Source organism: Plectrocnemia conspersa, unplaced genomic scaffold, assembly GCF_051122295.1.
Source record: "Plectrocnemia conspersa isolate PC_06_02 unplaced genomic scaffold, ASM5112229v1 ptg000010l, whole genome shotgun sequence".
Lineage (NCBI taxonomy): Eukaryota > Metazoa > Arthropoda > Insecta > Trichoptera > Polycentropodidae > Plectrocnemia > Plectrocnemia conspersa.
Genome location: NW_028277174.1, coordinates 24,505,264 through 24,520,723, shown reverse-complemented (window position 1 = coordinate 24,520,723; position 15,460 = coordinate 24,505,264). Strand labels below are relative to the sequence as shown.

The 15,460-nt window shown below is 31.4% G+C and overlaps 1 protein-coding gene across 2 annotated transcripts; it reads left to right on the top strand.

Moving 5' to 3' along the window:
- Positions 1-4,119: 4,119 nt before the first annotated feature.
- bora (aurora kinase A activator-like protein bora) lies at positions 4,120-10,456 on the top strand. 2 transcript variants are annotated; one of them, XM_088194272.1, is made up of 8 exons: positions 4,120-4,374; positions 4,441-4,599; positions 4,671-4,786; positions 7,193-7,248; positions 7,349-7,471; positions 7,547-7,762; positions 7,834-8,173; positions 9,564-10,456. In XM_088194272.1, exons 1-8 carry the CDS (start codon positions 4,253-4,255, stop codon positions 10,328-10,330), a joined length of 1,899 nt encoding a protein of 632 aa, XP_088050398.1. In that variant the 5' UTR covers positions 4,120-4,252; the 3' UTR covers positions 10,331-10,456. The 2 variants fall into 2 exon arrangements, with proteins under 2 accessions (XP_088050398.1, XP_088050397.1); XM_088194271.1 differs by having other exon boundaries at positions 4,148-4,374; positions 7,193-7,278.
- Positions 10,457-15,460: the final 5,004 nt, after the last annotated feature.

Below are 15,460 nucleotides of genomic sequence, written 5' to 3'. Positions count from 1 at the left end.
TATTTTAAAATAGCTGAATTGACGTCCTTGATCAAAATATATGAAATATTATATTAAGCATTTCACTGGCCAGTATTGTGTAATACATATTTTATTACAATACATTAAAAAAGTTCAATGATTATGAAAGTAATTAATGGTTCATAAAAATAATTCCTTTTCACTAAAATACTATTTTACAGGGATATGATTAAAAATTTTTACTAATTTGTTAAATAAATGAATATCGCTAAAAACGAATATATTCAAATACTTCATCCATTTCTTATTCAATATTCAAAGAGTTGAAAACAACGAATAATTGAGAACCCTAACCACTAGTCTATCAGGTTGGTTAATAATCTTAAATAATAAACAATAAGGAAAAAATTAACAAATTTATTTTTAATTAAAATATAGAATTACAAACATATATGTGGGGATTTTCATAAACACAGTTCTATATTATGTAAAATTATGAATCAATAATTAACTCGTAAAAGAAGCCATTAGAGCTAATGCATTTTTTTATCTACGTACTTGCTTCAAAGAAACGGTTTTTGAACTCCCCGACAAAATGAATACATTACATTTTTAAGGATGAACAGGAACGTCATTTCAGCTTTTTCCGGGGGGGGGGGGAAGTTGCCCAGTTAGTAAGTTAGTTTTAATATTTCCATTTCATTAATATTCATAGTATTTGATTAAATGAAATCCTGTTTAAAATACAAGTCAAAAGTAATCGTGCCGTCGCCATCGCAGTGGAACTTTAGTATTACTTAGAAATATTAGATTTATGTATATTATTTTGTACGAGGTCAAACTGAAACAAATTTTTCTTTTAGATTCTAAAAATAAAGATAATGGTTAAGATTTAAATAACGAATAAACGTACAGCATACTTATTTGTGAAACATTAATAAAATAAGCTATTTTAAAAGCAGTGATATTAGAAACAAGTGTATAACAAGGATCTTCTACGAAAATAACGTTTAAGTCATGTACAAGAATATGGCAAACGTGTACACCAAAACGTTGACGAAGAACCAGTATGTTATGCTTCCTACTGTAGAAAATATATCTAAAAGTGGTGCCAAAAACTGTTCAAGAAACCAGGTAGTCGTTGTAGCAAAGAGGTGAAATTTTCATTTATATATTGATTTATTTTTATTAAATGTCAATGAGTGTTTGTCAATAATTCTCCCAGACAAACCTTGTAAATAAGAAAAAAGTTTATTTGGCAATTTAGGAGTGATTTATGGATGTAATATAATATATAATAAATATAAATATATACATATATTTATAAACTAGCTAAGTTGCTCATTTTATTTTTAATTAGTTAATACAATACATATTTTATGTAATGTATATTATGATAATGATTTTTAAATATGACAAAAACATTAACTAAAATAACACTGAAATACCGAAAAGATCTATTTAGAATCCCAGACATGTTGCATTAATATTTGCATGCATTGATTTATGTTTTATAGATAATACAAACTAATGATATTATTCGAATAAATACGCTTTATAAATAGTTATAAAAAATATAAAATATGTTTAGTTGAATAACAGACGAAAATTTTTAAGCAAACGAAGCAACTTTGGTCAGATTACATTAAAAAAATATCATTGTGAAAACTATTACTTTTGGTTTATACTATTATCATAATGATTATTTTATAAAAATATTCGTGATTTTCCAATTGAAAGTCGCTACTTTTTACACATTTTTACATGTAGACTAAGTAAACATCACCGAAGCGCGTCGGATTTTGCCATTTTATTTAATGAAAGCTTGAACTTAATAGCTTGTATTTTTCCGGTCAGAATTTTAATATGGTGGTGGTCAGAATTTATAATACATGGGTCAGAATTTATGTTAAAAGGTCAGAATATAATCGGCCAGAATAAATATTAGATGATCAGAATATATAATAATTGGTCGGAATTTATATTAAATGGTTAGAATTTCAATTGGACCGATCAGAATTTATATAAAATGGTAAAAATTATTTTGACGGATAGTTAGAATCATTTTTTACAAGTTGGCAATAGTATTATCGTATAATGTTGTTATTACTGTAACCCTGAATATTAGTACAACTGGTCGATCTGTCATTTGCATATCAGCAAAGTGTATTTATTAAAAAAAAAACTATTTACAATTTTTGTTTTTCTATTTTTATTTTTGTTAGTGTAGTGTGTATGACGACCACAAGTATCGCCATAGGCAAATAATTTGCTTTACATTTATTTGGTCAGTAGTTAAATCAACTTCTGGGAAGTATTTAATATTAGATGGTCAGTATCAATATTACTTGGTCGTTATACACAGGGCCGGCCCGAGGGGCAGGCAGTACAGGCGATCGCCTGGGGCGCTAGATCTTGTGGGGCGCCGTGATACCAAATAAAGGCGCAATATTTACTTAAAATTATCAAACAATATTGTTAAAAAATATAATCTGATATTATTTTTTTGTATACACTACTGTGCACTCTTTAGATTATTTCACGCGTAAAAAATCGCGACGAAAATAAAACTACAAATTCTTAAAATACCCACAATCGCAAAAAAAAATATGGTGTCAAATATAATATTAAATTACTTTAATTTGAATTATTTTTGCGCTCATGTAATGAGTTAATAAAGTATTAATATGGGGGGGGGGGGCGCAAATTTAGTTTTTGCCTGGGGCGCACAATAACCTAGGGCCGGCCCTGGTTATACACCAGTCAGTATTTGTAAAGAATAGCCAGTATTTATATTATATAACGTGTATTTTAACCTCAAAGTCAGGGTCAGTAACATGGTCATTATTAAGATGTTTTAGGAGCAACTTGTTTGGTTGGGCTCGCAACATTATTAAATGTCAACACAATAAGCTAAGCGTGCTTTCCGCCGCACGAACAATTAATTAGATTCATTGAGAGTTATTCATGGAATACTCACTGTTCTGAGCAACGCTCGCTCGCACCTAACTTGTGCAATAGTCTAGGTACAAGCAAGATATTTTATAATATATTTATAAAATAAATAATTTATTGCCTATTAATATTTAAAAATGTTATAATATTTTTTTAATTTACGTGATTATCTTTATTTATATTTACCTGTATACTATTTTTATTTTTACCATTTGATATTTCTTCTGACTCTGAATAGTATAATTATGATCATTTATTATTTTAATTATGATTGAACTATATTTTATTTCTTATCTTCCTATATATTTTAATTCTGACCCAAAGTTTATTTAAATTCCAACCATTTAATTTGTTGTTCAACATAAACACCATTTCTATTATTTCAAAATTTGGCAATAAATACATCATTTTTAATTATTCTGGCTAATGCAATTCCAAGATTTATATTTTTAGTATCCATCAACTCGCAGTTGGTAATTATATATAATGTAAATATTATTACATATTTTTTTTTGCATTGTGCATTGGCGTAAATCTATTATCCCCTACATGTAAATATATATGTAAATAAATTTCATACGCTTTTTATTAGCATACAACGAGTAATTGTGGAATGAAGTCGCTATAACGCGTTATAGTAAGTAAGGAATTATGGATGTACGGTTATGACATTAAAATAAATGTGCAATCGTTTCAATTCAAGAGTCTTGGAGAGCTAAGAGCAAAAGAGCACGTCAAGTTCGAGCGAATGTCAAGTTTTTTTACATTTTACTTCGCTTATAAAGATGTGGTCAAGCACCAATTACTATCAATAATTAATTAAGAGTATTACCTTGCAGTTTAACGCCGTTTTCTGATGTGATCTGAAGTGTGAGCAAGCAATATTTTGTACCACGATGACGCACTGGCTCACGAGTGTTTTTTTTCAAAAAACGATAGCACCGCATTCCCTGTGACTTTTATCTGTTTCCGCATAATAAAAATACAAATGTCACGATTTTTCATTCAAAAGACAAGACTATTAAATAATGCATTCTACAAATTATTAGTATTATATCATGACTTACATGTATGTGTTATAATATTTTATTATTGTTTAAAATGAAAATTGTCGTTATTTTTTTAACACACTTAATACACGTCACTACTGAATATTTTCAAATAAATGAATGTTACATAATTAAAAACGGATATATTTCATATGAAACGCTGAGCCCAACCGACAAAATTACGGTTTTGGCCATAAGCGTGTTTCAGCCGTTTCACGATAGTGGCGCTGCAATCGCCTTACCGCCAGCAGCCGTTACGTTCGAGTTGAAAACCAACGGTCGGCGGAATGAGTTCTGGTCGCCAAATAGATGCCGCAGCACTTCACCGAACGCCTCCGCCTCGTCCTTTCAAGATCAAGAATCCTTTCGAGCGCACCCTTGTCGAGCGACTTAACTCGCACGTATGCAGGTGAGTACCTGTCTTTTAACACCCCTGACTACATCAGTTCCTAATCAATATCGCCATCTATTTCAGCCCTGGCATGTTCAAGATCAGAGAGTCGCCCGGCAGCTTCGAATGGGATATAGAGCAAGTCTCGATTTTGAAACCTGCTCACATCGTGGCCTGCAGTAGTCAGTTCGAGCCTACGCCGGATCCCGCGTTGGAAAAGCAGGCGACCGAAGCCATAGAAAAGTATATATTCATCCTCTACCATAATCCAATTTATATCGCATTTCTATACCTAATCAACGTTCATCTCGCAGATACTTCTCTCAAGAGATGATCGTCCCTAGTCCGTTTGGCGAAGTTCCTAAAAGAAATGCGCTGCCGTTGAACGTCGTAGATGCGAATATGACTCCCGAGTGTACTAAATTATCAGGTTATAACGATGGAACGATGTACAATGATTGTTGATAATTGGTAACTGTTTAATCCAAAATCCGATTGCACATATCTTATATAGTATTTTTGTAATTGTCGGCTCGGAACAAGATTCACAACACATTTCAAAAATTGCACAATATCGATTCGATTGAGAAACGTAATAGAAACAAATAAATTAAGATGATTAGATTTTGAAAATATCAAATGAGGATACTAAAAATAAAAAGGCCTATTGGATTTTTTGTTTGAGAAGGATAAATTGCTGTGGTAACTAAAATAATAAGGTTATTTCGAAAAATTTTGCATACCTCGAAATTTTTTTTTACTGAAGAGAAATTGCTACGGTTGCTCAAAATAAAGTAATTTCTGAAATAATTGTTCAAGGGGGCAAAGAAGGACAAAAGGAAGACAACATTTTTAAGGGAGATGTTTGGTCACCGTTCTTCCCAAAGTTAATATCTAACTTCTTCTAAAAAGCACTCTGGCTTTGATTTTAGCGAAATCAATATTAGTGTATTAAGCAATATAATTGTCTTTTAATATTATTTCTAAACTACAATTTTTCATTTCATCTTAATTAAAATTATTTTAGTAAAATTTTCGCTTTTATGCAATATATGCATTTAAAAAGTTCTTCATTGCTACAAATTCATGTCTCTGACATACAATCTTCAATTTTAGCTCTATTTTTTTCCTAATGATTTATATTTCTCTTATTCTTAAATAACAATTATATTTTTAAAATAGCTTCAAATCTACTATAAAAATGAAAATACAAAAAGTAGTTTATTATTTATGTACTTTAGTCTGTAATATCACCGTATTTTTAAACTTTTTCTGGTGTAGTTTCTGATTTTTTTATTAACTTTGAATGATCCGTGTCCTCGTATATCGTCTTCTGTGCCATCAAGGGCATTGGTGATGCAGCATTTCTAAAAATGAGTACTATTGATTCCGAGGTTTGTTTTCAAGTAGCTGATATTTTTAAGACCCCATAGATTGTAGGATGCTATAGATCAGCGCTGTCTAACTTCTCTTTTAAGTTCGTGGGACATTTTCGGGGGCCAAAAAATCTTTTACTGTTAAAAAAAATACCTTTATTTTTTCAACTCATTGTTTAAAAATTTCATTTTTAAAAAAGGTTAGCGGGCCACCAGATGGACAGTGCTACTATAGATTAAAAGAGACTACAAATTAAATGGTCAGAATTTAAATCAATTTTGGGTCAGAATAAAAGTCAAATCTCAGACAGAATTGTATTATTAAGGGTCAGAATAAATATCAAATGGTTAAAATAAAAATATAGGACGATCATGTGAATTAAATAAAATATAACATTTATAAATATAAATTTTTGTTGCTTAGAACAGTGAACACCCCATGAGTAACTCAACGAATCTATTTAATTGTATGCAGGATGCGAAGGTATTTAGAGCACCGCACGAAGCGGGAATAATGAAGCGAGGGAGCAGAATGACAGAGAGCACGCTTGGCTTGTTGTGTTGATATCTGACAATGTTGCGAGCCCAACTAAACAAAGTGACTCAAAACACTTTGATAATGACCATGTATTATTATACTTACCATCTGTCAATATTAATACGAGCCATTATAGGATACACTTCCAAATTCAGAGACCACAATACAGACGTCTTACAATCAATAGAATGCGCTATATTTCTCAAATAAATCATCAAAAGAATGAAGAATCTTTGCTCAAAAATTATCACACCAGATCTTTAGTCCAAGTTGTATAGTCTAATCTTGATGCAATTCATTCCGCTGTTATATGTGTAATTGAATGCACAATAAATGCTTTTCAATTTGGTCTTCAAAGTAACATCTAGTATTGCTCAAAATTTTCACTCCAATACTGAGAAAAAATTATATATTGTTCAGATGGTTGAAAAAATTATCTTCGATGGCGCCTTTTATTGCAATTAAATAAATCATAAGCACATGACACGAAAAATGCTCTCTTGGATTAAAATTTATAACATGAAGCCGCACACCTTTTCTGTACTTCGATTGTCATAGATCTGACCACGAAGATTCATAATTTTGTTTTGCCCATCCCTCTTTAATTACAAATAGATTAATATATATTTTTTCTCATCATATTCATCACTCATATGCTATAATTTTCTAATTTAAAATAGTCCTGTTTAGAAGGAGCTACAATTCTATGACAACAGGCAAAATTAAAACATCAGTAACTCAGCCTGTCACCGAACGCTATCTAGCCATTTCAATATAAGTAACTCTGACAATTGAATATTGACCATTTCCAGTTGTATCGTATAAAAATTTAAAAAACAATTATTTTACGGTTGTGACAGTCTTTTTCCAAACTGACGATGTGTTTATAGATCTTAACATCAAAATCTTTCCTTTATTTCAGTATGGGCACAAACCAACCTCTCTTTTCCAGCCATACTACCACCAGAAGTTGAAAACGTATTAAAACCTTTTTATAATTACAATAAGGTGTATAAACTTACCTTTATATTGAATAATTTATAATTTTTTAATTAATATAAAAAAATCTATATCACAGGACCAAAGTTGCGTTAGCGAAGCAGACATATCAGCTAACTCACTCAGAAGAAAATTATGTTTCGAAGGTGAATTCTCAGATGATGAAGAAGATTATGCAATATATACAGAAAATAATTTTAAAGTACATATAAACCATATTTTTTACTATTGTTAATTTTAAATTTGCTCTATAACTATGTTTTCTTTTATCATTTAGAATAGGCATCAGCGCGGCTTGAAACGCTCTTTAGAAATGTCTCCAAAGTCAAGTGTATCACAAGACAAAATAGATAGCCTTTTTAATATGATCAACCGAAAACCTTCAAGTCCTATATTGAAGGCTGATTTTAAAACAAGGTGCGAGTCCAGCGAAAAGATTCACTTGAAATCACCATCTCTATCGCCGATAAGACACTCTTCTTCCTCCATAAAGGTTCTATCGTCTCTCCCGCAGTAATTATTAACACATAATCTGTAAGTTTAATACATATTTTGCGGTTTCAGGAAGAAGAGTCACCAGATACTTCGTCTAAAAACAATTCTCACCACGGTATCGACATATCTCTGTTTTCTCAATCGACACCAGAAAAATCGCTATCTTCAAACGATATCAATTCAACTCGAGACGTATTCGACTCGTCCGAGATGAATTTGATCAAGAGGAGATTCAACGACGACAACTGCCAACTCGGAAAGAACTCATTGAAGCTGAATAAACGTTCGCAGTCAGACCTATCGCTCATTTTCAATAAGTGCAAGAATTCTTCCGTCGTTAACATGGACATCAGCAGTGATGGATCTGTGTATGGCACGAGACATTATTCGCATCAAAATTCCGAAATTGGTGGGTGTTTGGTTTATTTCATATGGATATCAGATTTTGTTTAAAAAGCCTTCGGTTGTAGTGTTCGTTCTACGTTCATGCCGATCCTGTGCTATGTTCAGTGTAGGGCACAAGAAAGATCCTGTCGTTTAACTCTCACTATTGCAGATTTTTAAAATATTGTTATTAAGCATTTGCCCCCCCCCCCCTTCCCTTCCCTTGGCCAGCTAAATGCGTGTCATTAAATGAAATTAATGCAATCGGAATATTAAAAAAATGACCAATGACTTTTGCCACCCTTCCTGGAAAAATCTGAAATGGCTTTCCTGATTTTAAACAAGAAATTTTTCAAAAAGAAACTAAAAAAAACAGTCGAATCTATTTTGGAAATATTTTTTAAAATATGTTATTTCAGTGGAATCATATCGGAATACATTTTCACCAGTAGATACATATTTTTACCAGTAAAAATATAATTTATTTGTCAGGTGCTAGTAAAATTAAATAATTTAAACTTTTCCATGCATAGTAATATATACATTTACATATAATACTTACCATTATTTATTTACATGCAATGTAAAAATGTTAGTGAATGTGTATTTTCAGTGAAGTCATATTTTCACTAATGAAGTCCAAATACATTTTCACCAGTGGATATATATTTCTACTAGTGAAAATATAATTTGTTTGATAAGCGTTAATGAAATCATATGCTACTATAAAATGTCTATGAAACTCAATTTGACAGATGTGAAACGGCCATTTGCTGTTTAAACCCAAGCCTAACCCAATGAAAGTTCTAAAACAAATTATAGTTTTAGAACTTTCATTAGGTAAAGTCTAAAATATAAACTAAACTAACTTATTTCTTAGGGAAAAATAAGCGTTATTGCTTGTCTGCGCTTCGATATTATACTATGCTATAAAAATATGATAGCTATCCTTACCGATATTACTATAGACTTCTGATATGAGAACATTGCTCAAAATATATTCGAACCTAATTTTGGTCAATAGGAGGGCTCAAAAACAATAGGCACCGTCGCAGTAGGAACGTTCGGTTTACCGAGCACTCCCACTGTGACGGCGCCGACACGATTTTATTGCTTTTGATGTGGATTTTTGACTTCTGAGAAAGGATAATTGTTTTTTGCGCACTCCTATTGGTCAAAATTTAGTTTGGATATGCTTCATTTGTTTTCACTTATTGTAAATCGTAATATTGTTATAAAAAGTGTGCATTTTTTCTACTTTGAAAATAGCTACAAAAATGCATGTCGTTTAATAATGAAACACTGCGAATCTTAATTAAATCGAAATCTGGAGAAATTTTGCCCGCTCCTTGAAAAAGCTGAAATTACATCCTTGGATTTTCATACTGTTTTGTTGACACATCATATACTTACAGACGACTCCTTTGACTCGCTGTCTCTTCAAAATCAAATTTCCAACGATCTGGAAGCACCCACGTCCGACTTTAATTTCAAGCTGACGAAAGAAGAAATCGCCAAGATGAATGCACGCGAATCGGACGAATTCAACTTTATCCCCTTATATTCCTTAGAAAAAGAAGACAAGGAAAATCGCAACGATATTACCAAGATTGACGACTGCTACACTCCAACAAAATTCGGCCATGTCAATAATTTGCATGTTTACGATACTCCAGTCACAACAAATCAGATTATGACCATCGAAAGCCCCATGCAGATTTCGCCCAACATCAGCCTATGCAAAGGCGAATCGAACACCAATCTAAATCTTGAAACCAATATGAAATTTAATGTTATTTCTTCGCAAAAGTCCAATACGATCGTCACCAGCTTTCATAGAATGGACAGTGGTTTTTCTGAATTCGGCAGCTTTCAAAGCGTTCCCTTCGCATCAAACTCCATCCAGGATATGACGAAATCGTTTCAAAACAACACAACTTCCACCAGCGTCAAGTGGAAACGTTTCGACAGCGGTTTTCACGACGAAACCTCGTCGGACTTCACACATCAGATCAGCTCCAACGACTCGTTGAAGTGTTCGCAGAAGTATCTTCCGATCGACGAGGAAGCAGGGCACTTTGACGAGCTAAACAAGACCGACGTGTTCGTCGACAACATGGTGTCGATCATGAATAGCCAATTTTCGTCGACGCCCTCGAAAATGCAATTTAAGAGACCTTAACGTGCAATCTGATACGTGTTTGCCATCGCGCACGTACGACCCAGTGATAAATTACAGTAGTGTAATAAGATTAGATGATGTAAAATTATGTTGTTGATAGAGAATTAAATTATTATTACTATTTTATTTTAGGTAGTGTATAGATAGTTAAATTTTTTTAAATTTTACAGCATCTATCATACATTTTTACTAAATTTCAAGATCAGCGTTAATTAGAATTTGCTCTTCTTTATTTAAATGCAATTATAACAGCTACCTTGAAGACAAAATGGAAAAGAGATTTTTCAAATGAATGATTTTATATTTTGACAAATTTCAAATTGAATAGTGTTTGGATAAATAATACAATATAAATTGCTCATTTTAAATCTTTCCACTTAACTCTTATGGCAGTTATAATTTTATTGAGGCATATATAATGGCATTTTTTTTAAATTCATGATAATATAGATTAAATCGAGGAATCATGTAAAAATATAGTTTATTAAGTAGATACTGTAATGTAATCCATGACTTTATAGTATTTAAAATTATTTTTATTATTTTTAATGAGCTCACAGCGCCAAATTGGGGGATAGTTAATTTTACAGGTTTAGGGCAAGGGGATATATTTTTATAATTAAAATAGCCAACATTTGATTGTCGGTGAATATTAAACTTTTAAGTCATTAAGGTCAGGAATATTAAATTATCACAATATGGTACAATATTTTTATACCAAATCCACGCAAAAATGTATGTGCTTATATAATAGGAATAGCTATTCTGCCAAAAGAGAGCTGTTTATGGTGTATCTAGATTTGTAGGTGCGGTATAAAAATATTGTGAGCACAATGTGATAATAAACTAATTTAATATTGATCAAATGTTTATTAATACACTATAGCAATACGTATATATATATACTTATTTAATTTAAGTGAGGGATTCCTATGATTTAAAATTATTTACATTTAATATTATCAAATTTTACTAATAAAAACAATGAAAGAATTTTCGTATTGTTACAAAATTGCTTTTACATAAAAAAATATACATTTTAATTTCGAATTATTATACATAAAGGATGTGCCATATTGTGATTGTGTTGCTTGTAAACTTTAAAAAAAAACATTATTACGCTTATAACTGTGATAAACAGTATATATTATATTACATTATTATTATAATAACTAGGAGCTTATTTTGTTTTTTTGTGTGTTTTATATTTATGCAACTATTCTATATTTTTATATTGTGGAATATTAATTAATAATTTATATAGTCATAAAATTAAAAAGTCAATAATTATGAGTGCTCAATTATAATAATAAAAAAAGAAAATATGATTATATTGTGATCTCTTTTTATGTTATGTGTACCTATATATTGTACGCGTATATTATGTGCGTTGATAACGTACGGACAAAACCACCACCGATTAGTTAGTTAAATATATACGTTTTGGTCAGATATATTATGTAAATAAAACGATGAACTGCCAGAATTTTCGTCTGTAGACTGATTCAATAAATTATAAAAAATTATATTTTTTGCATCTCTATTTTATTACTATTGTTTTGTTAGTGTAATGTATGTATATTTTCTGTATAATTATCTTTTTATTAAGAATCATTTACGTTTGTTGGAATGTTTCTTGCTTTTAAAACAATTTCCAATATTATACACATTTTTTAAAATCAAACTGTTTTATTGTCAATCCTTTATTAACGAAAATATTTGAGCAAACTACTATTTAACTTTTCATAAACAATATTGTTATAAAAAATAAAGTATTATATGAAAGTTTATTTTAAACTATTTTAACAATGTGTATTTGAGTCAAAGTTTTATTGTAATGAACACGGTAGTCATTTGAAAAAGCTGAACTTGGCTGTTAATCTTAGTGTTGTATGATCTGTACCACATTTCTGACTATCGATTAAAGGGCGGGCAAATTCCGCATGTTTCATTTAAAAATAAATTTGATAAAATATCAAGAGATTAAATGTTATACACTTTTAACCCTTTGAGCGGTATCGCCGTACATGTACGGTGGTAGATCTTTCAATGTTGTAAGGTATTTTAAAATTAAGCAAATCTGCATGTATAAAATTGAGCGTACAACTTTAGGTGAAGTTCTTTGTCGTAATTCTTACTCAGGACCATGGGAGCATTTTAAAATCATAAAATCATGGGAGCATTTAAATATAATTAATTCTTCTCTCGAGTGCCTATACTTCCCGACGGTGTGGAAGCAAGCAAACGTAATAATCCTTCGCAAACCGGGAACAGGCCCTTCATTAGCCTCTAGTTACCGACCTATAAGTTTGCTACCCGCTGCAAGCAAAATTTACGAAAAAATTATTCAAGCTAAATTATTAGTCCATGTTAAAGAAAATAAAATCGTGCCCGATGAACAGTTCGGCTTTAGAAACGCACACTCTGCTACTGATCAACTTCATCGAGTGGTGAAACATATCCAAAGGGGCTTTGACAAGAGAATGTCCACTGGAGTAGTGTTCCTGGACATCGCCAAAGCCTTCGATCGTGTCTGGCACGCAGGCATCATATTCAAACTAATACATTTCAAATTCCCTGCTAATTTAATTAAACTAATCAACTCTTTTTTAAATGGGAGAAATTTCAACATAAAACTTGAAAATCATTTGTCAAATCCCAGACCTATAACTGCTGGAGTGCCCCAAGGTTCAATACTGGGTCCTTTATTATTCACTATATTTACGAGCGACTTTCCAACCAAGCACCGCGGTAACGACATAACTGCTCTATTCGCTGATGATACAGCTATTTTGTGTACCTATAAAAATCCTCATCGAGCGGTAATTAAACTTCAAAATAAAATAAAAAATATTGAAAAATGGTTCGACAAATGGCTGGTCACTGCAAATCCACTAAAAAGCGTCGCAGTAATGTTCTCTCTTAGAAGAAAAAAAGCCTTTGCTATAGAAAATTTAGCCAAAATTAAAATGTATAATAAACCAATAGAATGGCATAATAAGGCCAAATACTTGGGTCTTACCTTAGACTCTAAACTTTCGTGGAAACCACACATAGACACTCTAATTCATCGAGTTAAATACACAAGAGCTAAGCTTTACCCCCTTCTTTGCCGCAAAAGTAAATTAAGTATAAAAAATAAACTGCTAATTTATAAAGCAATAATCAGACCCGCAATGTCTTATGCATCCCCTGTGTGGGGACATATTATAAATACTCGCAAATACCCTCAAAAATTACAAGCCCAGCAGAATATTTCATTGAGAATCGCAGCAAACGCTCCTTGGTATGTTCGCAATTCGATGTTGCACCAGGATCTAAAAATAGACACTATTAAGAATCATTTTGAAAGGCTTAATAATAGACACCGCGAAAGAATACTAAATCATACAAATGGCTTAATAGCTGATTTGTTTGATTAATTCCAGCTAATATTTCTTAAACTCAAATAAATAAAATAATAATAAAAAGGTGATGCGTGTTAACACACACAGACACCAATCCTCGTCAAGCAGGTGAGAGACTTAAGTCTAGAAACTGCGATAAAATATTAGATATTATTACATTTTATAAATCTCCAAATTTTTAAAACGTACCGGAAATTTCACAACAAAATCAAAACTAAAAAAAAATGTTCCCATCTGCACTCGTGTAACACAAAAGAATCGAAGTAACAAAAGGCAGTCAAATTCTATAGGTTGTTTTTACAAAGTCATAAACATACAACTCAGAGTCTTTCTTCTGTGATATACAATCACTTTTGCAGCCGATTGTCTTTTCTTTTGAATTTTGACGGAATATATCGACCATATTCAGCGGAGTGTAACCTCGGTTGACATAAGATCGCAAACTTCGGTAAATTATAAATAACATCTGTCAAATAAATTAGATTCATTTATTAAACTTTATTTTCGAAAAAAATGCGAAGACTGATAATTTAGTCTGTAACAATCATGAAACATGATAATAAAAATACACATTACATTAGGAAAATTATATAATACATTACTGAAATGTTTAAATAAGTTTTTTTATTCTCACAAAAACATTTTTGTTTAAATATTTTGAAATATCAATATTGGCTGTTTTTAAAAAAAATGGAGGGGAGGTGTAAGTTCAGCGCTCCGACTTAATTTTTAAACACTACACCACTGCCTTCGATAAATTTTCTCTGTGAATAACACATTGTACAAGTAACATGTCTAGGTTGTCATCCTTCATTAATTTTAAAACAACCGCATTTCTTGCCCATCATAGAAAGAGCACCATCTGCACAATTTTTATCGGTTCTAAGTATTTTCTAAATATATTTTAGTTTATTGTATATATCAGTAGAGCAGTACTTGTGATTTTCACAAATTTTGAAAACTGTTTATCCTACAAATTCACTATGCAATCCTTTGTCCTATAATTTGATAGCAGTATTACTTAAGGATTGAAGAGTGAAGACGAGTCAAAAAAGGATCTCAGAACGCCCGACATCAGCGACTGGCGCTGTGTGGCTCAGAATAAAGCATGGTTGAAAATAATCTTAAATAAACCAATGCCCACTCTGGTCTGTAGCGTTATGATGAATCCGTAATTTGGCTTGCTTTCATTGCGCCACTGGTTGTTATATACATATGTATATGTTTTCAATTTTGGTTTTATAATAATAGTTTATTAATAAATATAAATTTATTTTCACTCTCAGTTTAGATGATACATGGTTACAATGTAATTAAGACATGTCTGGAACTTAAATCCAGTCATACACTTATTGTCATTTGAGGCTATACGTTTTTTTGTCTTCTCTGAAAATCTTATCCGAGCTTCTAATATAACGACTTTTTTAAGTATTACGTCCGCAATAGTGCGCAATTGGCAATAACTAATCTTCCCGGATGTATGTGTAAGAAATTACGCGAACGTCAGATAGCGGCAAAAAATAAAAATGTGCCATTGATATTGTTATCTAAATAATAACACAGAGGAAGTTAGACGAGATAAAAGCTACGTCGGCTCTGCAATTTTTCTCGCAGGACAGATTCGTCTTGAACTGGGACACACCCATTCTAGGACAGTCTGTTAAGACCGCGTTATCAATGAAAATACATAAATCATCGTAGGATAAATATATATATTTCAGTG

What these genes read in the sequence shown, in the direction of transcription:
- bora (XM_088194271.1), top strand. Translation starts at nt 4,253, where the DNA reads ATGAGTTCTGGTCGCCAAATAGATGCCGCAGCACTTCACCGAACGCCT. An exon ending in CTTAACTCGCACGTATGCAG is followed by an intron (nt 4,375 to 4,440) that starts GTGAGTACCTGT and finishes CATCTATTTCAG; the next exon opens with CCCTGGCATGTTCAAGATCA. An exon ending in GCATCAAAATTCCGAAATTG is followed by an intron (nt 8,174 to 9,563) that starts GTGGGTGTTTGG and finishes ATATACTTACAG; the next exon opens with ACGACTCCTTTGACTCGCTG.